This window comes from Paramisgurnus dabryanus, chromosome 4 (assembly GCF_030506205.2).
Source record: "Paramisgurnus dabryanus chromosome 4, PD_genome_1.1, whole genome shotgun sequence".
Taxonomy (NCBI): domain Eukaryota; kingdom Metazoa; phylum Chordata; class Actinopteri; order Cypriniformes; family Cobitidae; genus Paramisgurnus; species Paramisgurnus dabryanus.
In genome coordinates this window covers 4,682,896-4,710,369 of record NC_133340.1, presented here as the reverse complement: position 1 = coordinate 4,710,369, position 27,474 = coordinate 4,682,896, and the positions used below count along the sequence as shown (strand labels likewise).

General features: G+C 48.6%; 1 protein-coding gene across 1 annotated transcript in view; it reads right to left on the bottom strand.

Moving 5' to 3' along the window:
* Positions 1–210: 210 nt before the first annotated feature.
* The window catches only part of LOC141282058 (uncharacterized), a 48,148-nt gene continuing 20,884 nt past the window's right edge, over positions 211–27,474 (bottom strand). The window contains exons 3-6 of the mRNA XM_073814453.1: positions 15,269–15,317; positions 12,755–12,915; positions 10,019–10,165; positions 211–243 (exon numbers count right to left, since the gene is read on the bottom strand). Of these exons, the coding sequence (XP_073670554.1) occupies positions 211–243; positions 10,019–10,165; positions 12,755–12,915; positions 15,269–15,317 (390 nt within the window). The remainder of the gene's footprint in view (positions 244–10,018; positions 10,166–12,754; positions 12,916–15,268; positions 15,318–27,474) is intronic.

Here is a 27,474-nt window from a genome sequence, read left to right as displayed (position 1 = left end):
TGGTTGGAGCAACAGTTGTGGTAGTTGAAGCAAAGGTTGTCATCGTTGGAGCAACTGTGCTGGTTGTTGGAGCAACAGTTGTGGTCGTTGGAGCAACAGTTGTGGTTGTTGGAGCAACAGGTGTGGACGTTGGAGCAGTAGTTGTGGTCATTGGAGCCGCAGTTGTGGTCATTGGAGCAACTGTGGTAGTTGTTGGAGGAACTGTGGTGGTCATTGGAGCTGCAGTTGTGGTTGTTGGACCAACTGTGGTGGTAGTTGGAACAACATTTTTAGTCGATGGAGAAACAGTTGTTTTCACTGGAGCAACAGTTGTGGTTGTTGTAGCAACAGTTATGGTCGTTGGAGCAACAGTTGTGGTTGTTGGAGCAACAGATGTGGTTGTTGGAGCAAAAGTTGTGGGCGTTGGAGCAGCAGTTGTGGTTGTTGGAGCTACAGTTGTCGTGGTTGGAGCAACCGTTGTGGTAGTTTGAGCCACAGTCATGGTCGTTGGAGCAACTGTGGTAGTTGTTGGAAGAAGTGTTGTAGTCGTTGGAGCAACAGTTGTGGTGGTTGGAGCAACTGTGGTAGTTGTTGGAGGAACTGTTGTGGTAGTTGGAGCAACAGTTGTGGTTATTGGAGGAACTGTTGTGGTCGTTGGAGCAGCAGTTGTGGTCGTGGGAAGAACACTTGTGGTTGTTGGAGCAACTGTGGTAGTTGTAGGAGGAACTGTTGTTGTCGTTGGAGCTACAGTTGTGGTTGATGGAGCAACTGTGGTAGTTGTTGGAGGAACTGTTGTGGTCGTTGGACCTACAGTTGTCATGGTTGGAGCAACAGTTGTGGTCGTATGAGCCGCAGTTGTTGTAATTTGAGCAACTGTGGTGGTTGTTGGAGGAACTGTTGTAGTAGTTGGAGCAACAGTTGTGGATGTTGGCGCAAATGTGGTAGTTGTTGGAGGAACTTTTGTGTTCGTTGGAGCAACAATTGTGGTTGTTGGAGCTACAGTTGTCGAGGTTGGAGCCACAGTTGTCGTGGATGGAGCAACAGTTGTGATAATTTGAGCTGCAGTTCTGATAGTTGGAGCAACTATAGTTGTTGTTGGAGGAACTGTTATAGTCATTGGAGCAACAGTTGTGGTAGTTGGAGCAACAGTTGTGGTAGGTGGAGCAACTGTGGTAGTTGTTGGAGCAACAGTTGTGGTCGTTGGAGCAGCAGTTGTGGTCGTTGGAGCAACAGTTGTGGTTGTTGGTGCAACAGTTGGTGTTTTTGGAGCAACAGTTGTGGTTGTTGCAGCAGCAGCTGTGGTTGTTGGACCAATTGTGGTAGTTGTTTTAGCAACTGTTGTGGTTGTTGGGGGAACTGTTGTGGTAGTTGGAGCAACTGTGGTAGTTGTTGGAGGAACTGTTGTGGTCATTGTAGCTACAGTTGTCGTGGTTGGAGCAACAGTTGTGGTCGTATGAGCCGCAGATTTGGTCGTTGGAGCAACTGTGGTAGTTGTTGGAAGAACTGTTGTAGTCGTTGGAGCAACAGTTGTGGTCGTTGGAGCAGCAGTTGTGGTTGTTGGAGCAGCAGGTGTTGTTGTTGGAGCTACAGTTGTCGTGGTTGGAGCAACAGTTGTGGTTGTTGGAGCAACAGGTGTGGAAGTTGGAGCAGTAGTTGTGGTCATTGGAGCAGCAGTTGTGGTCGTTGGAGCAACAGTTGTGGTTGTTGGTGCAACAGTTGTGGTTGTTGGTGCAACAGTTGTGGTTGTTGGAGCAACAGTTGTGGTCGTTGCAGCAGCAGCTGTGGTTGTTGGACCAGCTGTGGTAGTTGTTTTAGCAACTGTTGTGGTTGTTGGGGGAACTGTTGTGGTAGATGGAGCAACTGTGGTAGTTGTTGGAGGAACTGTTTTGGTTGTTGGAGCAACTGTGGTGGTTGTTAGAGGAACTGTTGTAGTCATTTGAGCAATTGTTGTGGTAGTTGGAGCAACTGTGGTAGTTGTTGGAGGAACTGTTTTGGTCGCTGGTGCAGCAGTTGTGGTCATTAAAGAAACAGTTGTAGTTGTTTGAGCAACAGTTGTAGTTGTTGAAGCAACTGTGGTAGTTGTTGGAGGAGCTGCTGTGGTCGTTGGAGCAACAGTTGTAGTTGTTGGAGCAACAGTTGTGGTTGTTGGAGCAACAGTTGTGGTCGTTGGAGCAATAGTTGTGGTCGTTGGTGCAGCAGTTGTGGTCGTTGGTTCAGCAGTTGTGGTCGTTGGAGAAACAGTTGTGGTTGTTGGAGCAACAGTTGTGGTCGCTGGACCAACAGTTGTGGTCATTTTAGCAACTGTTGTGGTTGTTGAAGGAACTGTGGTCGTTGTTGGAGCAACAGTTGTGCTCGTTGAAGCAACAGTTGTGGTTGTTGGAAGAACTGTTGAGGTCGCTGGAGCAACAGTTGTGGTCGTTTTAGCAACAGTTGTTGTTGTCGGAGCAAAATTTGTGGTTGTTGGAGCTACAGTTGTCGTGGTTGGAGCAACAGTTGTGGTAGTTGAAGCAACAGTTGTCATCGTTGGAGCAACTGTGCTTGTTGTTGGAGCAACAGTTGTGGTCGTTGGAGCAACAGGTGTGGTTGTTGGAGCAACAGTTGTGGACGTTGGAGCAGTAGTTGTGGTCGTTGGAGCAGCAGTTGTGGTCATTTGAGCCGCAGTTGTGGTCATTGGAGCAACTGTGGTAGTTGTTGGAGGAACTGTTGTGGTCGTTGGAGCAACAGTTGGGGTCGTTGGAAGAACACTTGTGGTTGTTGGAGCAACTGTGGTAGTTGTTGGAGGAACTGCTGTTGTCATTGGAGCTACAGTTGTGGTTGTTGGAGCAACTGTGGTAGTTGTTGGAGGAACTGTTGTGGTCGTTGGACCTACAGTTGTCTTGGTTGGAGCAACAGTTGTTGTCGTTGGAGCTACAGTTGTGGTTCTTGGAGCATCTGTGGTGGTTGTTGGAGGAACTTTTGTAGTTGTCGTAGCAACAGTTGTAGATGTTGGCGCAAATGTGGAAGTTGTTGGAGAAACTGTTGTGCTCGTTGGAGCAACAGTTGTGGTTGTTGGAGCTACAGTTGTCGAGGTTGGAGCCACAGTTGTCGTGGTTCGAGCAACAGTTGTGGTAGTTGGAGCAACTGTGGTAGTTGTTGGAGCAAAAGTTGTGGTCGTTGGAGCAGCAGTTGTGGTGGTTGGAGCAACAGTTGTGGTTGTTGGTGCAACAGTTGTGGTTGTTGGAGCAACAGTTGTGGTCATTGCAGCAGAAGCTGTGGTTGTTGGACCAACTGTGGTAGTTGTTTTAACAACTGTTGTGGTTGTTGGGGGAACTGTTGTGGTAGTTTGAGCAACTGTGGTAGTTGTTGGAGGAATTGTTGTAGTCATCGGAGCAACAGTTGTGGTCGTTGGAGTAGCAGTTGTGGTTGTTGGAGCAGCAGTTGTTTTTGTTGAAGCTACAGTTGACGTGGTTGGAGCAACAGTTGTGGTTGTTGGAGCAACAGGTGTGGAAGTTGGAGCAGTAGTTGTGGTTGTTGGAGCAGCCGTTGTGGTTGTTGGAGCAACAGTTGTGGTTGTTGGTGCAACAGTCTTGGTGGTTGGAGCAACAGTTGTGGTCGTTGCATCAGCAGCTGTGGTTGTTGGACCAACTGTGGTAGTTGTTTTAGCAACTGTTGGGGTTGTTGGGGGAACTGTTGTGGTAGTTGGAGCAACTGTGGTAGTTGTTGGAGGAACTGTTGTGGTTGTTGGAGCAACTGTGGTAGTTGTTGGAGGAACTGTTGTAGTCATCGGAGCAACAATTTTGGTTGTTGGAGCAACTGTGGTAGTTGTTGGAAGAACTGTTGTGGTCGTTGGAGCAACAGTTGTGGTCGTTTTAGCTTCATTTGTGGTCGTTGGACCAACTGTGGTGGTGGTCGGAGCTGCAGTTGTGGTTGTTAAACCAACTGTGATAGTGGTTAGAGCAATAGTTTTAGTCATTGGAGACACAGTTGTTTTCACTGGAGCAACAGTTGTTGTTGTTTGTGCAACAGTTGTGGTCGTTGGAGCAACAGTTGTGGTGCTTGGAGGAACTGTGGTGGTCGTTGGAGCTGCAGTTGTGGATGTTGGACCAACTGTGGTGGTGGTTGTGGTTGGAGCAACAGTTATGGTCGTTGGAGCCGCAGTTGTGGTTGTTGGACCAACTGTGGTGGTTGTTGGAGCAACAGCTGTGGGTTTTGGAGCAACAGTTGTGGTCGTTGGAGCAACAGTTGTGGTCGTTAGTGCAGCAGTTGTGGTCGTTTTAACAACAGTTGTAGTTGTTGGAGCAACAGTTGTGGTTGTTGGAGCAACAGTTGTGGTTGTTGGAGCAACAGTTGTGGTCGTTGGAGCAACAGTTGTGGTCGTTGGTGCAGCAGTTGTGGTCGTCGGTGCAGCAGTTGTGGTCGTTAGTGCAGCAGTTGTGGTCGTTGGAGAAACAGTTGTGGATGTTGGGGCAAAGGTTGTGGTTATTGGAGGAAAGGTTGTGGATGTTGGAGCAACTGTGGTAGTTGTTGGAGGAACAGTTGTTGTCGTTGGAGCTACAGTTGTGGTTGTTGGAGCAACTGTGGTAGTTGTTGGAGGAACTGTTGTGGTCGTTGGACCTACAGTTGTCGTGGTTGAAGCAACAGCTGTGGTCGTATGAGCCGCAGTTGTGGTCCTTGGAGCAAATGTGGTAGTTGTTGGAGGAACTGTTGTGCTCGTTGGAGCAACATTTGTGGTTGTTGGGGCTACAGTTGTCGAGGTTGGTGCAACAGTTGTGGTTGTTGGAGCAACAGTTGTGGTCATTGCAGCAGCAGCTGTGGTTGTTGGACCAACTGCGGTAGTTGTTTTAACAACAGTTGTGGTCGTTGGAGCAGCAGTTTTGGTCGTTGGAGCAGCATTTGTGGTTGTTGCAGCTACAGTTGTCGTAGTTGGAGCAACAGTTGTGGTTGTTTGAGCTGCAGTTGTCGTCGTTGGAGCAACTGTGGTAGTTATTGAAGGAAGTGTTGTAGTCGTTAGAGCAACAGTTGTGGTTGTTGGAGGAACTGTCGTAGATGTTGGAAGAACTGTTATTGTTGTTGGAGAAACAGTTGTGGTTGTTGGAGCAACTGTGGTAGTTGTTGGAGGAACTGTTGTGGTCGTTGGAGCAACAGTTGTGGTTGTTGGAGCAACTGTGGTAGTCATTGGAGGAACTGTTGTGGTCATCGGAGCAACAGTTGTGGTTGTTGGAGCAACTGTGGTAGTCGTTGGAAGAACTGTTGTGGTTGTTGGAGCAACAGTTGTGGTTGTTGGAGCAGCAGTTGTTGTGGTTGGAGCAACAGTTGTGGTCGTTGCAGCAGCAGCTGTGGTTGTTGGACCAACTATGGTAGTTGTTTTAGCAACTGTTGTGGTTGTTGGGGGAACTATTGTGGTAGTTGGAGCTACAGTTGTCGTCGTTGCAGCAACAGTTGTGGTTGTTGGGGGAACTGTTGTAGTCATTGGAGCAGCAGTTGTGGTTGTTGGAGCTACAGTTGTCGTGGTTGGAGCAACAATTGCGGTTGTTTGAGCCGCAGTTGTCATCGTTGGAGCAACTGTGGTAGTTGTTGGAGGAATTGTTGTAGTCGTTAGAGCAACAGTTGTGGTTGTTGGAGGAACTGTCGTAGATGTTGGTGGAAGTGTTGTGGTGGTTGGAGCAACAGTTGTGGTTGTTGGAGCAACTGTGGTAGTTGTTGGAGGAACTGTTGTGCTCCTTGGGGCAACAATTGTTGTTGTCTGAGCTACAGTTGTCATGGTTGGAGCTACAGTTTTCGTGGTAGGAGCAACAGTTGTGGTTATTTGAGCCGCAGTTGTGGTCGTTGGACCAACTGTGGTAGTTGTTGGAGCAACAGTTGTGCTTGTTGGAGCAACTGTGGTAGTTGTTGGAGGAACTGTTGTGGTCGATGTTACTGCTACAGTTGTCGTGGTTGGAGCAACAGTTGTGGTTATTTGAGCCGCAGTTGTGGTCGTTGGACCAACTGTGGTAGTTGTTGGAGCAAAAGTTGTGGTTGTTGGAGCAACTGTGGTAGTTGTTGGAGCAACTGTGATAGTTGTTTGAGGAACTGTTGTGGTCGTTGGAGCAACAGTTTTGGTTGTTAGAGCAACTGTGGTAGTTGTTGGAAGCACTGTGGTAGTTGTTGGAGGAACTGTTGTAGTCGTTGGAGCAACAGTTGTGGTTGTTGGAGGAACTGTCGTAGATGTTGGAGGAACTGTTATTGTTGTTGGAGCAACAGTTGTGGTTGTTGGAGCAACTGTTGTGGTCTTTGGAGCAACAGTTGTGGTTGTTGGAGCAACTGTGGTAGTTGTTGGAGGAACTTTTGTGCTCGTTGGGGCAACATTTGTTGTTGTTTGAGCTACAGTTGTCGTGGTTGGAGCAACAGTTGTGGTTATTTGAGCCGCAGTTGTGGTCGTTGGACCAACTGTGGTAGTTGTTGGAGCAACAGTTGTGGTTGTTGGAGCAGCAGTTGTTGTTGTTGGAGCTACAGTTGTCGTTGTTGGAGCAACAGTTGTGGTCGTTTGAGCCGCAGTTGTGGTCGTTGGACCAACTATGGTAGTTGTTGGAGCAACAGTTGTTGTTGTTGGAGCAGCAGCTGTTGTTGTTGGAGCAACAGTTGTGGTTGTTGGAGCAACAGTTGTGGTTGTTGGAGCAACAGTTGTGGTCGTTGGAGCAGCATTTGTGGTTGTTGGAGCAACTGTGGCAGTTGTTGGAGGAACTGTTGTGGTAGTTGAAGAAACAGTTGTTGTTGTTGGAGCAACTGTGGTAGTCATCGGAGGAGCTGTTGTGGTCGTTGGAGCAACACTTGTGGTTGTTGGAGAAACTGTGGTAGTCGTTGGAAGAACTTTTGTGGTTGTTGGAGATACAGTTGTGGTCGTTGGAGAAGCAGTTGTGGTTGTTGGAGCAGCAGTTGTGGTTGTTGGAGCAGCAGTTGTTGTGGTTGGAGCAACAGTTGTGGTTGTTGGAGCAACTGTGGTAGTCGTTGGAGGAACTGTTGAGGTCATTGGAGCAACAGTTGTGGTTATTGGAGCAACTGTGAAAGTCGTTGGAGGAACTGTTGTGGTCGTTGGAGCAACAGTTGTGGTTGTTGGAGCAACTGTGGTTGTCGTTGGAAGAATTGTTGTGGTTGTTGGAGCAGCATTTGTGGTTGTTGGAGCTGCAGTTGTGGTTGTTGGACCAGCAGTTGTTGTTGTTGGAGGCGCAGATGTTGTCGTTGGAGCAACTGTGGTAGTTGTTGGAGGAGCTGTTGTGGTCGTTGAAGCAAAAGCTGTGTTCATTGGAGCAACTGTGGAAGTCGTTGGAGGAACTGTTGTGGTCGTTGGAACAACAGTTCTGGTTGTTGGAGCAACTGTGGTAGTCGTTGGAAGAACTGTTGTGGTTGTTGGAGCAACAGTTGTGGTCGTTGGAGCAACAGTTGTGGTTGTTTGAGCTACAGTTGTTGTTGTTGGAGCTACAGTTGTCATTGTTGGAGCAACAGTTGTGGTCGTTTGAGCAGCAGCTGTCGTCATTAGAGCAACTGTGGTAATTGTTGGAGGAACTGTTGTGGTCGTTGGAGAAACAGTTGTGGTTGTTTGAGCTACAGTTGTGGTCGTTGGAGCAACAGTTGTGGTTGTTGGAGCAACAGTTGTGGTCGTTTGAGCGAAAGCTGTCGTCGTTGGAGCAACTGTGGTAGTTATTAGAGGAACTGTCGTAGTCGTTGGAGCAACAGTTGTGGTTGTTGGAGCAACTGTGGTAGTTGTTGGAGGAACTGTTGTCGTCGTTGGAGGAACTGTTGTCGTCGTTGGAGCAACAGTTGTGGTTGTTGGAGCAACTGTGGTAGTTGTTGGAGGAACTGTTGTGGTCCTTGAAGCAACAGTTGTGGTCGTTGGAGCAACAGTTGTGGTTGTTGGAGCAACTGTGGTAGTCGTTGGAAGAACTGTTGTGGTCGTTGGAGCAGCAGTTGTGGTTGTTGGAGCAGCAGTTGTTGTCGTTGGAGCAACAGTTGTGGTTGTTGGAGCAACTGTGGTAGTTGTTGGAGGAACTGTAGTGGTCGTTGAAGCAACATTTTTGGTTGTTGGAGCAACTGTGGTAGTTGTTGGAGGAACTGTTGTGGTCGTTGGAGCAACAGTTGTGGTTTTTGGAGCAACTGTGGTAGCAGTTGGAAGAACTGTTGTGGTTGTTGGAGCAACAGTTGTGGTCGTTGGATTAGCAGTTGTGGTTGTTGGAGCAGCAGTCGTTGTCGTTGGAGCAACAGTTGTGGTTGTTGGAGCAACTGTGGTAGTTGTTGGAGGAACTGTTGTGGTCGTTGGAGCAACAGTTGTGGTTGTTGGAGGAACTGTTGTGGTCGTTGGAGCAACAGTTGTGGTTGTTGGAGCAACTGTGGTAGTCGTTGGAAGAACTGTTGTGGTTGTTGGAGGAACAGTTGTGGTCGTTGGAGAAGCAGTTGTGGTTGTTGGAGCAGCAGTTGTTGTCGTTGGAGCAACAGTTGTGGTTGTTTGAGCTACAGTTGTTGTTGTTGGAGCTACAGTTGTCGTTGTTGGAGGAACTGTTGTGGTCGTTGGAGAAACAGTTGTGGTTGTTTGAGCTACAGTTGTGGTCGTTGGAGCAACAGTTGTGGTCGTTTGAGCCGCAGCTGTCGTCGTTAGAGCAACTGTGGTAGTTATTAGAGGAACTGTTGTAGTCGATGGAGCAACATTTGTGGTTGTTGGAGCAACAGTTCTGGTCGTTGGAGAAACTGTGGTAGTTGTTGGAGGAACTGTTGTCGTCGTTGGAGGAACTGTTTTCGTCGTTGGACCAACAGTTGTGGTTGTTGGAGCAACTGTGGTAGTTGTTGAAAGAACTGTTGTGGTTGTTGGAGTAACAGTTGTGGTCGTTGGAGCAGCAGTTGTTTTTATTGGAGCAGCAGTTGTTGTGGTTGGAGGAACTGTTGTGGTCGTTGGTGGAACGGTTGTGGTCGTTGGAGCAACAGTTGTGGTGGTTTGAGCTACAGTTGTCGTGGTTGGAGCTACAGTTGTAGTGGTTGGAGCAACAGTTGTGGTTGTTGGAGCAACTGTGGTAGTTGTTGGAGGAACTGTTGTGGTTGTTGGAGCAACAGTTGTGGTTGTTGGAGCAGCAGTTGTGGTTGTTTGAGCAGCAGTTGTTGTCGTTGGAGCAACAGTTGTGGTTGTTGGACCAACTGTGGTAGTTGTTGGAGCAACAGTTGTAGTCGTTGGAGCAACAGTTGTGGTTGTTGGAGCAACTGTGGTAGTTGTTGGAGGAACTGTTGTGGTTGTTGGAGCAACAGTTTTGGATGTTGGAGCAGCAGTTGTGGTTGTTGGAGCAACTTTGGTAGTTGTTGGAGGAACTGTTGTGGACCTTGAAGCAACAGTTGTGGTCGTTGGAGCAACAGTTGTGGTTGTTGGAGCAACTGTGGTAGTCGTTGGAAGAACTGTTGTGGTCGTTGGAGCAGCAGTTGTGGTTGTTGGAGCAGCAGTTGTTGTCGTTGGAGCAACGGTTGTGGTTGTTGGAGCAACTGTGGTAGTTGTTGGAGGAACTGTAGTGGTCGTTGGAGCAACAGTTTTGGTTGTTGGAGCAACTGTGGTAGTTGTTGGAGGAACTGTTGTGGTCGTTGGAGCAACAGTTGTGGTTGTTGGAGCAACTGTGGTAGCAGTTGGAAGAACTGTTGTGGTTGTTGGAGCAACAGTTGTGGTCGTTGGATTTGCAGTTGTGGTTGTTGGAGCAGCAGTCGTTGTCGTTGGAGCAACAGTTGTGATTGTTGGAGCAACTGTGGTAGTTGTTGGAGGAACTGTTGTGGTCGTTGGAGCAACAGTTGTGGTTGTTGGAGCAACTGTGGTAGTTGTTGGAGGAACTGTTGTCATCGTTGGAGGAACTGTTGTCGTCGTTGGAGCAACAGTTGTGGTTGTTGGAGCAACTGTGGTAGTCGTTGGAAGAACTGTTGTGGTTGTTGGAGCAACAGTTGTGGTCGTTGGAGCAGCAGTTGTGGTTGTTTGAGCTACAGTTGTCGTGGTTGGAGCTACAGTTGTAGTGGTTGGAGCAACAGTTGTGGTTATTTGAGCCGCAGTTGTGGTCGTTGGACCAACTGTGGTAGTTGTTGGAGCAACAGTTGTAGTCGTTGGAGCAACAGTTGTGGTTGTTGGAGCAACTGTGGTAGTTGTTAGAGGAACTGTTGTGGTTGTTGGAGCAACAGTTGTGATTGTTGGAGTAGCAGTTGTGGTTGTTGGAGCAGCAGTTGTTGTGGTTGGAGCAACAGTTGTGGTTGTTGGAGCAACTGTGGTAGTTGTTGGAGGAACTGTTGTGGTCGTTGAGGCAACAGTTGTGGTTGTTGGTGCAACTGTGGAAGTCGTTGGAGGAACTGTTGTGGTTGTTGGAGCAACTGTGGTAGATGTTGGAGGAACTGTTGTGGTCGTTGGAGCAACAGTTGTGGTCGTTGGAGCAGCAGTTGTGGTTGTTGGAGCAGCAGTTGTTATGGTTGGAGCAACAGTTGTTGTGGTTGGAACAACTGTGGTAGTTGTTGGAGGAACTGTTGTGGTCGTTGAAGCAACAGTTGTGGTCGTTGGAGCAGCAGTTGTTGTGGTTGGAGGAACTGTTGTGGTCGTTGGAGCAACAGTTGTGGTTGTTTGAGCTACAGTTGTCGTTGTTGGAGCTACAATTGTAGTGGTTGGAGCAACAGTTGTGGTTATTTGAGCCGCAGTTGTGGTCGTTGTACCAACTTTGGTAGTTGTTGGAGCAACAGTTGTAGTCGTTGGAGCAACAGTTGTGGTTGTTGGAGCAACTGTGGTAGTTGTTGGAGGAACTGTTGTGGTTGTTGGAGCAACAGTTGTGGTTGTTGGAGTAGCAGTTGTGGTTGTTGGAGCAGCAGTTGTTGTGGTTTGAGCAACAGTTGTGGTTGTTGGAGCAACTGTGGTAGTTGTTGGAGGAACTGTTGTGGTCGTTGGAGCAACAGTTGTGGTTGTTGGAGCAACTGTGGTAGTTGTTGGAGGAACTGTTGTCGTCGTTGGAGGAACTGTTGTCGTCGTTGGAGGAACTGTTGTCGTCGTTGGAGCAACAGTTGTGGTTGTTGGTGCAACTGTGGAAGTCGTTGGAGGAACTGTTGTGGTTGTTGGAGCAACTGTGGTAGATGTTGGAGGAACTGTTGTGGTCGTTGGAGCAACAGTTGTGGTCGTTGGCGCAGCAGTTGTGGTTGTTGGAGCAGCAGTTGTTGTGGTTGGAGCAACAGTTGTTGTGGTTGGAACAACTGTGGTAGTTGTTGGAGGAACTGTTGTGGTCGTTGAAGCAACAGTTGTGGTCGTTGGAGCAGCAGATGTGGTTGTTGGAGCAGCAGTTGTTGTGGTTGGAGGAACTGTTGTGGTCGTTGGAGCAACAGTTGTGGTTGTTTGAGCTACAGTTGTGGTTGTTGGAGCAGCAGTTGTTATGTTTGGAGCAGCAGTTGTGGTTGTTGGAGCAGCAGTTGTTGTGGTTGGAGGAACTGTTGTGGTCGTTGGAGGAACAGTTGTGGCCGTTGGAGGAACTGTTGTGGTCGTTGGGGCAACAGTTGTGGTTGTTGGAGCAACTGTGGTAGTTGTTGGAGGAACTGTTGTCGTCATTGGAGGAACTGTTGTCGTCGTTGGAGCAACAGTTGTGGTTGTTGGAACAACTGTGGTAGTCGTTGGAAGAACTGTTGTGGTTGTTGGAGTAACAGTTGTGGTCGTTGGAGCAGCAGTTGTGGTTGTTGGAGCAGCAGTTGTTGTGGTTGGAGGAACTGTTGTGATTGTTGGAGGAACTGTTGTGGTCGTTGGAGCAACAGTTGTGGTTGTTTGAGCTACAGTTGTCGTGGTTGGAGCTATAGTTGTAGTGGTTGGAGCAACAGTTGTGGTTATTTGAGCCGCAGTTGTGGTCGTTGGACCAACTGTGGTAGTTGTTGGAGCAACAGTTGTAGTTGTTGGAGCAACAGTTGTGGTTGTTGGAGCAACTGTGGTAGTTGTTGGAGGAACTGTTGTGGTTGTTGGAGCAACAATTGTGGTTGTTGGAGCAGCAGTTGTGGTTGTTGGAGCAGCAGTTGTTGTGGTTGGAGCAACAGATGTGGTTGTTGGAGGAACTGTTGTGGTCGTTGGAGCAACAGTTGTGGTTGTTTGAGCTACAGTTGTCGTGGTTGGAGCTATAGTTGTAGTGGTTGGAGCAACAGTTGTGGTTATTCTAGCCGCAGTTGTGGTCGTTGGACCAACTGTGGTAGTTGTTGGAGCAACAGTTGTAGTTGTTGGAGCAACAGTTGTGGTTGTTGGAGCAACTGTGGTAGTTGTTGGAGGAACTGTTGTGGTTGTTGGAGCAACAATTGTGGTTGTTGGAGCAGCAGTTGTGGTTGTTGGAGCAGCAGTTGTTGTGGTTGGAGCAACAGATGTGGTTGTTGGAGCAACTGTGGTAGTCGTTGAAAGAACTGTTGTGGTCGTTGGAGCAGCAGTTGTGGTTGTTGGAGCAGCAGTTGTTGTCGTTGGAGCAACGGTTGTGGTTGTTGGAGCAACTGTGGTAAATGTTGGAGGAACTGTTGTGGTCGTTGGAGCAACAGTTGTGGTCGTTGGAGCAGTAGTTGTGGTTGTTGGAGCAACTGTGGTAGTTGTTGGAGAAACTGTTGTGGTCGTTGAAGCAACAGTTGTGGTTATTGGAGCAACAGTTGTGGTTGTTGGAGCAACTGTGGTAGTTGTTGAAGGAACTGTTGTTGTCGTTGGAGCAACAGTTGTGGTTGTTGGAGCAACTGTGGTAGTTGTTGGAAGAACTGTTGTGGTTGGTGGAGCAACAGTTGTGGTCGTTGGAGCATCAGTTGTGGTTGTTGGAGCAGCAGTTGTTGTGGTTGGAGGAACTGTTGTGGTCGTTGGAGGAACAGTTGTGGTCGTTGGAGGAACTGTTGTGGTCGTTGTGGCAACAGTTGTGGTTGTTTGAGCTACAGTTGTTGTGGTTGGAGCAACAGTTGTGGTTGTTGGAGCAACTGTGGTTGTTGTTGGAGGAACTGTTGTGGTCGTTGAAGCAACAGTTGTGGTTGTTGGTGCAACTGTGGAAGTCGTTGGAGGAACTGTTGTGGTCGTTGGAGCAACAGTTGTGGTTATTGGAGCAACTGTGGTAGTCGTTGAAAGAACTGTTGTGGTCGTTGGAGCAGCAGTTGTGGTTGTTGGAGCAGCAGTTGTTGTCGTTGGAGCAACGGTTGTGGTTGTTGGAGCAACTGTGGTAGTTGTTGGAGGAACTGTTGTGGTTGTTGGAGCAACAGTTGTGGTCGTTGGAGCAGCAGTTGTGGTTGTTGGAGCAGCAGTTGTTGTGGTTGGAGCAACAGTTGTTGTGGTTGGAGCAACAGTTGTGGTTGTTGGAGCAACTGTGGTAGTTGTTGGAGGAACTGTTGTGGTCGTTGAAGCAACAGTTGTGGTTGTTGGAGCAACTGTGGTTGTCATTGGAGCAACTGTTGTGGTTGATGGAGCAACAGCTGTGGTTGTTGGAGCAACTGTGGTACTCGTTGGAGGAACTGTTGTGGTCGTTGAAGCAACAGTTGTGGTTTTTGGAGCAAATGTGGTAGTTGTTGGAAGAACTGTTGTGGTTGTTGGAGTAACAGTTGTGGTCGTTGGAGCAGCAGTTGTGGTTGTTGGAGCAGCAGTTGTTGTGGTTGGAGGAACTGTTGTGATTGTTGGAGGAACTGTTGTGGTCGTTGGAGCAACAGTTGTGGTTGTTTGAGCTACAGTTGTCGTGGTTGGAGCTATAGTTGTAGTGGTTGGAGCAACAGTTGTGGTTATTTGAGCCGCAGTTGTGGTCGTTGGACCAACTGTGGTAGTTGTTGGAGCAACAGTTGTAGTTGTTGGAGCAACAGTTGTGGTTGTTGGAGCAACTGTGGTAGTTGTTGGAGGAACTGTTGTGGTTGTTGGAGCAACAATTGTGGTTGTTGGAGCAGCAGTTGTGGTTGTTGGAGCAGCAGTTGTTGTTGTTGGAGCAGCAGTTGTTGTGGTTGGAGCAACAGATGTGGTTGTTGGAGGAACTGTTGTGGTCGTTGGAGCAACAGTTGTGGTTGTTTGAGCTACAGTTGTCGTGGTTGGAGCTATAGTTGTAGTGGTTGGAGCAACAGTTGTGGTTATTTGAGCCGCAGTTGTGGTCGTTGGACCAACTGTGGTAGTTGTTGGAGCAACAGTTGTAGTTGTTGGAGCAACAGTTGTGGTTGTTGGAGCAACTGTGGTAGTTGTTGGAGGAACTGTTGTGGTTGTTGGAGCAACAATTGTGGTTGTTGGAGCAGCAGTTGTGGTTGTTGGAGCAGCAGTTGTTGTGGTTGGAGCAACAGATGTGGTTGTTGGAGCAACTGTGGTAGTCGTTGAAAGAACTGTTGTGGTCGTTGGAGCAGCAGTTGTGGTTGTTGGAGCAGCAGTTGTTGTCGTTGGAGCAACGGTTGTGGTTGTTGGAGCAACTGTGGTAAATGTTGGAGGAACTGTTGTGGTCGTTGGAGCAACAGTTGTGGTCGTTGGAGCAGTAGTTGTGGTTGTTGGAGCAACTGTGGTAGTTGTTGGAGAAACTGTTGTGGTCGTTGAAGCAACAGTTGTGGTTATTGGAGCAACAGTTGTGGTTGTTGGAGCAACTGTGGTAGTTGTTGAAGGAACTGTTGTTGTCGTTGGAGCAACAGTTGTGGTTGTTGGAGCAACTGTGGTAGTTGTTGGAAGAACTGTTGTGGTTGGTGGAGCAACAGTTGTGGTCGTTGGAGCATCAGTTGTGGTTGTTGGAGCAGCAGTTGTTGTGGTTGGAGGAACTGTTGTGGTCGTTGGAGGAACAGTTGTGGTCGTTGGAGGAACTGTTGTGGTCGTTGTGGCAACAGTTGTGGTTGTTTGAGCTACAGTTGTTGTGGTTGGAGCAACAGTTGTGGTTGTTGGAGCAACTGTGGTTGTTGTTGGAGGAACTGTTGTGGTCGTTGAAGCAACAGTTGTGGTTGTTGGTGCAACTGTGGAAGTCGTTGGAGGAACTGTTGTGGTCGTTGGAGCAACAGTTGTGGTTATTGGAGCAACTGTGGTAGTCGTTGAAAGAACTGTTGTGGTCGTTGGAGCAGCAGTTGTGGTTGTTGGAGCAGCAGTTGTTGTCGTTGGAGCAACGGTTGTGGTTGTTGGAGCAACTGTGGTAGTTGTTGGAGGAACTGTTGTGGTTGTTGGAGCAACAGTTGTGGTCGTTGGAGCAGCAGTTGTGGTTGTTGGAGCAGCAGTTGTTGTGGTTGGAGCAACAGTTGTTGTGGTTGGAGCAACAGTTGTGGTTGTTGGAGCAACTGTGGTAGTTGTTGGAGGAACTGTTGTGGTCGTTGAAGCAACAGTTGTGGTTGTTGGAGCAACTGTGGTTGTCATTGGAGCAACTGTTGTGGTTGATGGAGCAACAGCTGTGGTTGTTGGAGCAAATGTGGTACTCGTTGGAGGAACTGTTGTGGTCGTTGAAGCAACAGTTGTGGTTTTTGGAGCAAATGTGGTAGTTGTTGGAGGAACTGTTGTGGTCGTTGGAGCAACAGTTGTGGTTGTTTGAGCTACAGTTGTCGTGGTTGGAGCTATAGTTGTAGTGGTTGGAGCAACAGTTGTGGTTATTTGAGCCACAGTTGTGGTCGTTGGACCAACTGTGGTAGTTGTTGGAGCAACAGTTGTAGTTATTGGAGCAACAGTTGTGGTTGTTGGAGCAACTGTGGTAGTTGTTGGAGGAACTGTTGTCGTTGTTGGAGCAACGGTTGTGGTTGTTGGAGCAACTGTGGTAGTTGTTGGAGGAACAGTTGTGGTTGTTGGAGCAACAGTTGTGGTTGTTGAAGCAGCAGTTGTGGTTGTTGGAGCAACTGTGGTAGTTGTTGGAGGAACTGTTGTGGTTGTTGGAGCAACAGTTGTGGTTGTTGAAGCAGCAGTTGTGGTTGTTGGAGCAACTGTGGTAGTCGTTGGAAGAACTGTTGTGGTCGTTGGAGAAGCAGTTGTGGTTGTTGGAGCAGCAGTTGTTGTCGTTGGAGCAACGGTTGTGGTTGTTGGAGCAACTGTGGTAGTTGTTGGAGGAACTGTTGTGGTCGTTGGAGCAACAGTTGTGGTTGTTGGAGCAACTGTGGTAGTTGTTGGAGGAACTGTTGTGGTCGTTGGAGCAACAGTTGTGGTTGTTTGACCAACTGTGGTAGCCGTTGGAAGAACTGTTGTGGTTGTTGGAGCAACAGTTGTGGTCGTTGGATTAGCAGTTGTGGTTGTTGGAGCAGCAGTTGTTGTCGTTGGAGCAACAGTTGTGGTTGTTGGAGCAACTGTGGTAGTTGTTGGAGGAACTGTTGTGGTCGTTGGAGCAACAGTTGTGGTTGTTGGAGCAACTGTGGTAGTTGTTGGAGGAACTGTTGTGGTCGTTGGAGCAACAGTTGTGGTTGTTGGAGCAACTGTGGTAGTTGTTGGAGGAACTGATGTCGTCGTTGGAGGAACTGTTGTTGTTGTTGGAGCAACAGTTGTGGTTGTTGGAGCAACTGTGGTAGTCGTTGGAAGAACTGTTGTGGTCGTTGGAGCAACAGTTGTGGTTGTTGGAGCAACTGTGGTAGTTGTTGGAGGAACTGTTGTGGTCGTTGGAGCAACAGTTGTGGTTGTTGGAGCAACTGTGGTAGTTGTTGGAGGAACTGATGTCGTCGTTGAAGGAACTGTTGTTGTCGTTGGAGCAACAGTTGTGGTTGTTGGAGCAACAGTTGTGGTCGATGGAGCAGCAGTTGTGGTTGTTGGCGCAGCAGTTGTTGTGGTTGGAGCAACAGTTGTGGTTGTTTGAGCTACAGTTGTCGTGGTTGGAGCTACAGTTGTAGTGGTTGGAGCAACAGTTGTGGTTATTTGAGCTGCAGTTGTGGTCGTTGGACCAACTGTGGTTGTTGTTGGAGCAACAGTTGTAGTCGTTGGAGCAACAGTTGTGGTTGTTGGAGCAAATGTGGTAGTTGTTGGAGGAACTGTTGTGGTTGTTGGAGCAACAGTTGTGGTTGTTGGAGCAGCAGTTGTGGTTGTTGGAGCAGCAGTTGTTGTGGTTGGAGCAACAGTTGTGGTTGTTGGAGCAACTGTGGTAGTTGTTGGAGGAACTGTTGTGGTCGTTGGAGCAACAGTTGTGGTTGTTGGAGCAACTGTGGTAGTTGTTGGAGGAACTGTTGTGGTCGTTGGAGCAACAGTTGTGGTTGTTGGAGCAATAGTTGTTGTCGTTGGAGCAACGGTTGTGGTTGTTGGAGCAACTGTGGTAGTTGTTGGAGGAACTGTTGTGGTCGTTGTAGCAACAGATGTAGTTGTTGGAGCAACTGTGGTAGATGTTGGAGGAACTGTTGTGGTCGTTGGAGCAACAATTGTGGTTCTTTGAGCAACTGTGGTACTCGTTGGAGGAACTGTTGTGGTCGTTGAAGCAACAGTTGTGGTTGTTGGAGCAAATGTGGTAGTTGTTGGAGGAACTGTTGTGGTCGTTGAAGCAACAGTTGTGGTTGTTGGAGCAACAGTTGTGGTCGTTGGAGCAGCAGTTGTGGTTGTTGGAGCAACTGTGGTCGTTGTTGGAGGAACTGTTGTGGTCGTTGAAACAACAGTTGTGGTTGTTGGAGAAACAGTGGTAGTCGTTGGAAGAACTGTTGTGGTTGTTGGAGCAACAGTTGTGGTCGTTGGAGCAGCAGTTGTGGTTGTTGGAGCAGCAGTTGTGGTTGTTGGAGCAGCAGTTGTTGTGGTAGGAGCAACAGTTGTGGTTGTTGGAGCAACTGTGATAGTTGTTGGAGGAACTGTTGTGGTTGTTGGAGCAACTGTGGTAGTCGTTGGAAGAACTGTTGTGGTTGTTGGAGCAACAGTTGTGGTTGTTGGAGCAACTGTGGTAGTTGTTGGAGGAACTGTTGTGGTTGTTGGAGCAACAGTTGTGGTTGTTGGAGCAGCAGTTGTGGTTGTTGGAGCAGCAGTTGTTGTGGTTGGAGGAACTGTTGTGGTCGTTGGAGCAACAGTTGTGGTTGTTGGAGCAACTGTGGTAGTCGTTGGAAGAACTGTTGTGGTCGTTGGAGCAAAAGTTGTGGTTGTTGGAAAAACTGTGGTAGTTGTTGGAGGAACTGTTGTGGTTGTTGGAGCAACAGTTGTGGTCGTTGGAGCAACTGTGGTAGTCGTTGGAAGAACTGTTGTGGTTGTTGGAGCAACAGTTGTGGTTGTTGGAGCAACTGTGGTAGTCGTTGGAAGAACTGTTGTGGTTGTTGGAGCAACAGTTGTGGTCGTTGGAGCAGCAGTTGTGGTTGTTGGGGCAGCAGTTGTTGTGGTTGGAGGAACTGTTGTGGTCGTTGGAGCAACAGTTGTGGTTGTTGGAGCAGCAGTTGTTGTGGTTGGAGCAACAGTTGTGGTTGTTTGAGATACAGTTGTCGTGGTTGGAGCTACAGTTGTAGTGGTTGGAGCAACAGTTGTGGTTATTTGAGCTGCAGTTGTGGTCGTTGGACCAACTGTGGTTGTTGTTGGAGCAACAGTTGTAGTCGTTGGAGCAACAGTTGTGGTTGTTGGAGCAACTGTGGTAGTTGTTGGAGGAACTGTTGTGGTCGTTGAAGCAACAGTTGTTGTTGTTGGTGCAATGGTGGTAGTCGTTGGAGGAACTGTTGTGGTCGTTGGAGCAACAGTTGTGGTTGTTGGAGCAACTGTGGTAGTCGTTGGAAGAACTGTTGTGGTCGTTGGAGCAGCAGTTGTGGTTGTTGGAGCAGCAGTTGTTGTCGTTGGAGCAACGGTTGTGGTTGTTGGAGCAACTGTGGTAGTTGTTGGAAGAACTGTTGTGGTTGTTGGAGCAACAGTTGTGGTCGTTGGAGCAGCAGTTGTGGTTGTTGGAGCAGCAGTTGTTGTCGTTGGAGCAACAGTTGTGGTTGTTGGAGCAACTGTGGTAGTCGTTGAAAGAACTGTTGTGGTTGTTGGAGCAACAGTTGTGGTCGTTGGAGCAGCAGTTGTGGTTGTTGGGGTAGCAGTTGTTGTGGTTGGAGGAACTGTTGTGGTCGTTGGAGCAACAGTTGTGGTTGTTGGAGCAACTGTGGTAGTCGTTGGAAGAACTGTTGTGGTTGTTGGAGCAACAGTTGTGGTCGTTGGAGCAACAGTTGTGGTTGTTGGAGCAGCAGTTGTTGTGGTTGGAGCAACAGTTGTGGTTGTTTGAGATACAGTTGTCGTGGTTGGAGCTACAGTTGTAGTGGTTGGAGCAACAGTTGTGGTTATTTGAGCTGCAGTTGTGGTCGTTGGACCAACTGTGGTTGTTGTTGGAGCAACAGTTGTAGTCGTTGGAGCAACAGTTGTGGTTGTTGGAGCAACTGTGGTAGTTGTTGGAGGAACTGTTGTGGTCGTTGAAGCAACAGTTGTGGTTGTTGGTGCAACGGTGGTAGTCGTTGGAGGAACTGTTGTGGTCGTTGGAGCAACAGTTGTGGTTGTTGGAGCAACTGTGGTAGTCGTTGGAAGAACTGTTGTGGTTGTTGGAGCAGCAGTTGTTGTCGTTGGAGCAACGGTTGTGGTTGTTGGAGCAACTGTGGTAGTTGTTGGAGGAACTGTTGTGGTCGTTGGAGCAACAGTTGTGGTTGTTGGAGCAACTGTGGTAGTTGTTAGAGGAACTGTTGTGGTCGTTGGAGCAACAGTTGTGGTTGTTTGAGCAACTGTGGTAGTCGTTGGAAGAATTGTTGTGGTTGTTGGAGCAACAGTTGTGGTCGTTGGAGCAGCAGTTGTGGTTGTTGTTGGAGCAGCAGTTGTTGTGGTAGGAGCAACAGTTGTGGTTGTTGGAGCAAGTGTGATAGTTGTTGGAGGAACTGTTGTGGTTGTTGGAGCAGCAGTTGTGGTTTTTGGAGCAACTGTGGTCGTTGTTGGAGGAACTGTTGTGGTCGTTGAAGCAACAGTTGTGGTTGTTGGAGCAACAGTGGTAGTCGTTGGAAGAACTGTTGTGGTTGTTGGAGCAACAGTTGTGGTCGTTGGAGCAGCAGTTGTGGTTGTTGGAGCAGCAGTTGTTGTGGTAGGAGCAACAGTTGTGGTTGTTGGAGCAACTGTGATAGTTGTTGGAGGAACTGTTGTGGTTGATGGAGCAACTGTGGTAGTCGTTGGAAGAACTGTTGTGGTTGTTGGAGCAACAGTTGTGGTTGTTGGAGCAACTGTGGTAGTTGTTGGAGGAACTGTTGTGGTTGTTGGAGCAACAGTTGTGGTTGTTGAAACAGCAGTTGTGGTTGTTGGAGCAGCAGTTGTTGTGGTTGGAGGAACTGTTGTGGTCGTTGGAGCAACAGTTGTGGTTGTTGGGGCAACTGTGGTAGTCGTTGGAAGAACTGTTGTGGTCGTTGGAGCAACAGTTGTGGTTGTTGGAACAACTGTGGTAGTTGTTGGAGGAACTGTTGTGGTTGTTGGAGCAACAGTTGTGGTCGTTGGAGCAACTGTGGTAGTCGTTGGAAGAACTGTTGTGGTTGTTGGAGCAACAGTTGTGGTTGTTGGAGCAACTGTGGTAGTCGTTGGAAGAACTGTTGTGGTTGTTGGAGCAACAGTTGTGGTCGTTGGAGCAGCAGTTGTGGTTGTTGGGGCAGCAGTTGTTGTGGTTGGAGGAACTGTTGTGGTCGTTGGAGCAACAGTTGTGGTTGTTGGAGCAACTGTGGTAGTCGTTGGAAGAATTGTTGTGGTTGTTAGAGCAACAGTTGTGGTCGTTGGAGCAGCAGTTGTGGTTGTTGGAGCAGCAGTTGTTGTGGTTGGAGCAACAGTTGTGGTTGTTTGAGCTACAGTTGTCGTGGTTGGAGCTACAGTTGTAGTGGTTGGAGCAACAGTTGTGGTTATTTGAGCTGCAGTTGTGGTCGTTGGACCAACTGTGGTTGTTGTTGGAGCAACAGTTGTAGTCGTTGGAGCAACAGTTGTGGTTGTTGGAGCAACTGTGGTAGTTGTTGGAGGAACTGTTGTGGTCGTTGAAGCAACAGTTGTGGTTGTTGGTGCAACGGTGGTAGTCGTTGGAGGAACTGTTGTGGTCGTTGGAGCAACAGTTGTGGTTGTTGGAGCAACTGTGGTAGTCGTTGGAAGAACTGTTGTGGTCGTTGGAGCAGCAGTTGTGGTTGTTGGAGCAGCAGTTGTTGTCGTTGGAGCAACGGTTGTGGTTGTTGGAGCAACTGTGGTAGTTGTTGGAGGAACTGTTGTGGTCGTTGGAGCAACAGTTGTGGTTGTTGGAGCAACTGTGGTAGTTGTTGGAGGAACTGTTGTGGTCGTTGGAGCAACAGTTGTGGTTGTTTGAGCAACTGTGGTAGTAGTTGGAAGAACTGTTGTGGTTGTTGGAGCAACAGTTGTGGTCGTTGGAGCAGCAGTTGTGGTTGTTGGAGCAACTGTGGTAGTCGTTGGAAGAATTGTTGTGGTTGTTGGAGCAACAGTTGTGGTCGTTGGAGCAGCAGTTGTGGTTGTTGTAGCAACTGTGGTCGTCGTTGGAGGAACTGTTGTGGTCGTTGAAGCAACAGTTGTGGTTGTTGGAGCAACAGTGGTAGTCGTTGGAAGAACTGTTGTGGTGGTTGGAGCAACAGTTGTGGTCGTTGGAGCAGCAGTTGTGGTTGTTGGAGCAGCAGTTGTGGTTGTTGGAGCAGAAGTTGTTGTGGTAGGAGCAACAGTTGTGGTTGTTGGAGCAACTGTGATAGTTGTTGGAAGAACTGTTGTGGTTGTTGGAGCAACAGTTGTGGTTGTTGGAGCAACTGTGGTAGTTGTTGGAGGAACTGTTGTGGTTGTTGGAGCAACAGTTGTGGTTGTTGGAGCAGCAGTTGTGGTTGTTGGAGCAGCAGTTGTTGTGGTTGGAGGAACTGTTGTGGTCGTTGGAGCAACAGTTGTGGTTGTTGGAACAACTGTGGTAGTTGTTGGAGGAACTGTTGTGGTTGTTGGAGCAACAGTTGTGGTCGTTGGAGCAACTGTGGTAGTCGTTGGAAGAACTGTTGTGGTCGTTGGAGCAACAGTTGTGGTTGTTGGAACAACTGTGGTAGTTGTTGGAGGAACTGTTGTGGTTGTTGGAGCAACAGTTGTGGTCGTTGGAGCAACTGTGGTAGTCGTTGGAAGAACTGTTGTGGTTGTTGGAGCAACAGTTGTGGTTGTTGGAGCAACTGTGGTAGTCGTTGGAAGAACTGTTGTAGTTGTTGGAGCAACAGTTGTGGTCGTTGGAGCAGCAGTTGTGGTTGATGGGGCAGCAGTTGTTGTGGTTGGAGGAACTGTTGTGGTCGTTGGAGCAACAGTTGTGGTTGTTGGAGCAACTGTGGTAGTCGTTGGAAGAACTGTTGTGGTTGTTGGAGCAACAGTTGTGGTCGTTGGAGTAGCAGTTGTGGTTGTTGGAGCAGCAGTTGTTGTGGTTGGAGCAACAGTTGTGGTTGTTTGAGCTACAGTTGTCGTGGTTGGAGCTACAGTTGTAGTGGTTGGAGCAACAGTTGTGGTTATTTGAGCTGCAGTTGTGGTCGTTGGAGCAACTGTGGTTGTTGTTGGAGCAACAGTTGTAGTCGTTGGAGCAACAGTTGTGGTTGTTGGAGCAACTGTGGTAGTTGTTGGAGGAACTGTTGTGGTTGTTGGAGCAACAGTTGTGGTTGTTGGAGCAGCAGTTGTGGTTGTTGGAGCAGCAGTTGTTGTGGTTGGAGCAACAGTTGTGGTTGTTGGAGCAACTGTGGTAGTTGTTGGAGGAACTGTTGTGGTCGTTGGAGCAACAGTTGTGGTTGTTGGAGCAACTGTGGTAGTCGTTGGAAGAACTGTTGTGGTCGTTGGAGCAGCAGTTGTGGTTGTTGGAACAGCAGTTGTTGTCGGTGGAGCAACGGTTTTGGTTGTTGGAGCAACTGTGGTAGTTGTTGGAGGAACTGTTGTGGTCGTTGGAGCAACAGTTGTGGTTGTTGGAGCAACTGTGGTAGTTGTTGGAGGAACTGTTGTGGTCGTTGGAGCAACAGTTGTGGTTGTTTGAGCAAATGTGGTAGTCGTTGGAAGAACTGTTGTGGTTGTTGGAGCAACAGTTGTGGTCGTTGGAGCAGCAGTTGTGGTTGTTGGAGCAACTGTTGTAGTCGTTGGAAGAATTTTTGTGGTTGTTGGAGCAACAGTTGTGGTCGTTGGAGCAGCAGTTGTGGTTGTTGGAGCAACTGTGGTAGTTGTTGGAGGAACTGTTGTGGTCGTTGGAGCAACAGTTGTGGTTATTTGAGCTGCAGTTGTTGTCGTTGGACCAACTGTGGTTGTTGTTGGAGCAACAGTTGTAGTCGTTGGAGCAACAGTTGTGGTTGTTGGAGCAACTGTGGTAGTTGTTGGAGGAACTGTTGTGGTTGTTGGAGCAACAGTTGTGGTTGTTGGAGCAGCAGTTGTGGTTGTTGGAGCAGCAGTTGTTGTGGTTGGAGCAACAGTTGTGGTTGTTGGAGCAACTGTGGTAGTTGTTGGAGGAACTGTTGTGGTCGTTGAAGCAACGGTTTTGGTTGTTGGTGCAACGGTGGTAGTCGTTGGAGGAACTGTTGTGGTCGTTGGAGCAACAGTTGTGGTTGTTGAAGCAACTGTGGTAGTCGTTGGAAGAACTGTTGTGGTCGTTGGAGCAGCAGTTGTGGTTGTTGGAGCAGCAGTTGTTGTCGTTGGAGCAACGGTTGTGGTTGTTGGAGCAGCAGTTGTTGTGGTTGGAGCAACAGTTGTGGTTGTTGGAGCAACTGTGGTAGTTGTTGGAGGAATTGTTGTGGTCGTTGAAGCAACAGTTGTGGTTGTTGGTGCAACGGTGGTAGTCGTTGGAGGAACAGTTGTAGTCGTTGGAGCAACAGTTGTGGTTGTTGGAGCAACTGTGGTAGTTGTTGGAGGAACTGTTGTGGTTGTTGGAGGAACTGTTGTGGTTGTTGGAGCAACAGTTGTGGTTGTTGGAGCAGCAGTTGTGGTTGTTGGAGCAGCAGTTGTTGTGGTTGGAGCAACAGTTGTGGTTGTTGGAGCAACTGTGGTAGTTGTTGGAGGAACTGTTATGGTCGTTGGAGCAACAGTTGTGGTTGTTGGAGCAACTGTGGTAGTCGTTGGAAGAACTGTTGTGGTCGTTGGAGCAGCAGTTGTGGTTGTTGGAACAGCAGTTGTTGTCGTTGGAGCAACGGTTTTGGTTGTTGGAGCAACTGTGGTAGTTGTTGGAGGAACTGTTGTGGTCGTTGGAGCAACAGTTGTGGTTGTTGGAGCTACAGTTGTCGTGGTAGGAACAACAGTTGTGGTAGTTTGAGCCGCAGTTGTGGTCGTTGGAGCAACTGTGGTAGTTGTTGGAGGAACTGTGGTAGTTGTTGGAGGAACTGTGGTGGTCAATAGAGCTGAAGTTGTGGTTGTTGGAGGAACTGTTGTGGTCGTTGGAGTTGCAGTTGTGGTTGTTGGGCCAACTGTGGTTGTTGTCGGAGCAACAGTTGTAGTCGTTGGAGCAACAGTTGTGGTTGTTGGAGCAACTGTGGTAGTTGTTGGAGGAACTGTTGTGGTTGTTGGAGCAACAGTTGTGGTTGTTGGAGCAGCAGTTGTGGTTGTTGGAGCAGCAGTTGTTGTGGTTGGAGCAACAGTTGTGGTTGTTGGAGCAACTGTGGTAGTTGTTGGAGGAACTGTTGTGGTCGTTGAAGCAACGGTTGTGGTTGTTGGTGCAACGGTGGTAGTCGTTGGAGGAACTGTTGTGGTCGTTGGAGCAACAGTTGTGGTTGTTGAAGCAACTGTGGTAGTCGTTGGAAGAACTGTTGTGGTCGTTGGAGCAGCAGTTGTGGTTGTTGGAGCAGCAGTTGTTGTCGTTGGAGCAACGGTTGTGGTTGTTGGAGCAACTGTGGTAGTTGTTGGAGGAACTGTTGTGGTCGTTGGAGCAACAGTTGTGGTTGTTGGAGCAACTGTGGTAGTTGTTGGAGGAACTGTTGTGGTCGTTGGAGCAACAGTTGTGGTTGTTTGAGCAAATGTGGTAGTCGTTGGAAGAACTGTTGTGGTTGTTGGAGCAACAGTTGTGGTCGTTGGAGCAGCAGTTGTGGTTGTTGGAGCAACTGTGGTAGTCGTTGGAAGAATTGTTGTGGTTGTTGGAGCAACAGTTGTGGTCGTTGGAGCAGCAGTTGTGGTTGTTGGAGCAACTGTGGTAGTTGTTGGAGGAACTGTTGTGGTCGTTGGAGCAACAGATGTGGTTATTTGAGCTGCAGTTGTGGTCGTTGGACCAACTGTGGTTGTTGTTGGAGCAACAGTTGTAGTCGTTGGAGCAACAGTTGTGGTTGTTGGAGCAACTGTGGTAGTTGTTGGAGGAACTGTTGTGGTTGTTGGAGCAACAGTTGTGGTTGTTGGAGCAGCAGTTGTGGTTGTTGGAGCAGCAGTTGTTGTGGTTGGAGCAACAGTTGTGGTTGTTGGAGCAACTGTGGTAGTTGTTGGAGGAACTGTTGTGGTCGTTGAAGCAACGGTTGTGGTTGTTGGTGCAACGGTGGTAGTCGTTGGAGGAACTGTTGTGGTCGTTGGAGCAACAGTTGTGGTTGTTGAAGCAACTGTGGTAGTCGTTGGAAGAACTGTTGTGGTCGTTGGAGAAGCAGTTGTGGTTGTTGGAGCAGCAGTTGTTGTCGTTGGAGCAACGGTTGTGGTTGTTGGAGCAGCAGTTGTTGTGGTTGGAGCAACAGTTGTGGTTGTTGGAGCAACTGTGGTAGTTGTTGGAGGAACTGTTGTGGTCGTTGAAGCAACAGTTGTGGTTGTTGGTGCAACGGTGGTAGTCGTTGGAGGAACTGTTGTGGTCGTTGGAGCAACAGTTGTGGTTGCTGGAGCAACTGTGGTAGTCGTTGGAAGAACTGTTGTGGTCGTTGGAGCAGCAGTTGTGGTTGTTGGAGCAGCAGTTGTGGTTGTTGGAGCAACTGTGGTAGTCGTTGGAAGAACTGTTGTAGTTGTTGGAAAAACAGTTGTGGTCGTTGGAGCAGCAGTTGTGGTTGATGGGGCAGCAGTTGTTGTGGTTGGAGGAACTGTTGTGGTCGTTGGAGCAACAGTTGTGGTTGTTGGAGCAACTGTGGTTGTCGTTGGAAGAACTGTTGTGGTTGTTGGAGAAACAGTTGTGGTCGTTGGAGCAGCAGTTGTGGTTGTTGGAGCAGCAGTTGTTGTGGTTGGAGCAACAGTTGTGGTTGTTTGAGCTACAGTTGTCGTGGTTGGAGCTACAGTTGTAGTGGTTGGAGCAACAGTTGTGGTTTTTTGAGCTGCAGTTGTGGTCGTTGGAGCAACTGTGGTTGTTGTTGGAGCAACAGTTGTAGTCGTTGGAGCAACAGTTGTGGTTGTTGGAGCAACTGTGGTAGTTGTTGGAGGAACTGTTGTGGTTGTTGGAGCAACAGTTGTGGTTGTTGGAGCAGCAGTTGTTGTGGTTGGAGCAACAGTTGTGGTTGTTGGAGCAAGTGTGGTAGTTGTTGGAGGAACTGTTGTGGTCGTTGAAGCAACAGTTGTGGTTGTTGGTGCAACGGTGGTAGTCGTTGGAGGAACTGTTGTGGTCGTTGGAGCAACAGTTGTGGTTGTTGGAGCAACTGTGGTAGTCGTTGGAAGAACTTTTGTGGTCGTTGGAGCAGCAGTTGTGGTTGTTGGAGCAGCAGTTGTTGTCGTTGGAGCAACGGTTGTGGTTGTTGGAGCAACTGTGTTAGTTGTTGGAGGAACTGTTGTGGTTGTTGGAGCAACAGTTGTGGTTGTTTGAGCAACTGTGGTAGTCGTTGGAAGAACTGTTGTGGTTGTTGGAGCAACAGTTGTGGTCGTTGGAGCAGCAGTTGTGGTTGTTGGAGCAACTGTGGTAGTCGTTGGAAGAATTGTTGTGGTTGTTGGAGCAACAGTTGTGGTCGTTGGAGCAGCAGTTGTGGTTGTTGGAGCAACTGTGGTAGTTGTTGGAGGAACTGTTGTGGTCGTTGGAGCAACAGTTGTGGTTATTTGAGCTGCAGTTGTGGTCGTTGGACCAACTGTGGTTGTTGTTGGAGCAACAGTTGTAGTCGTTGGAGCAACAGTTGTGGTTGTTGGAGCAACTGTGGTAGTTGTTGGAGGAACTGTTGTGGTTGTTGGAGCAACAGTTGTGGTTGTTGGAGCAGCAGTTGTGGTTGTTGGAGCAGCAGTTGTTGTGGTTGGAGCAACAGTTGTGGTTGTTGGAGCAACTGTGGTAGTTGTTGGAGGAACTGTTGTGGTCGTTGAAGCAACAGTTGTGGTTGTTGGTGCAACGGTGGTAGTCGTTGGAGGAACTGTTGTGGTCGTTGGAGCAGCAGTTGTGGTTGTTGGAGCAGCAGTTGTTGTCGTTGGAGCAACTGTGGTCGTTGTTGGAGGAACTGTTGTGGTCGATGAAGCAACAGTTGTGGTTGTTGGAGCAACACTGGTAGTCGTTGGAAGAACTGTTGTGGTTGTTGGAGCAACAGTTGTGGTCGTTGGAGCAGCAGTTGTGGTTGTTGGAGCAGCAGTTGTTGTGGTAGGAGCAATAGTTGTGGTTGCTGGAGCAACTGTGATAGTTGTTGGAGGAACTGTTGTGGTTGTTGGAGCAACTGTGGTAGTCGTTGGAAGAACTGTTGTGGTTGTTGGAGCAACAGTTGTGGTTGTTGGAGCAACTGTGGTAGTTGTTGGAGGAACTGTTGTGGTTGTTGGAGCAACAGTTGTGGTTGTTGGAGCAGCAGTTGTGGTTGTTGGAGCAGCAGTTGTTGTGGTTGGAGGAACTG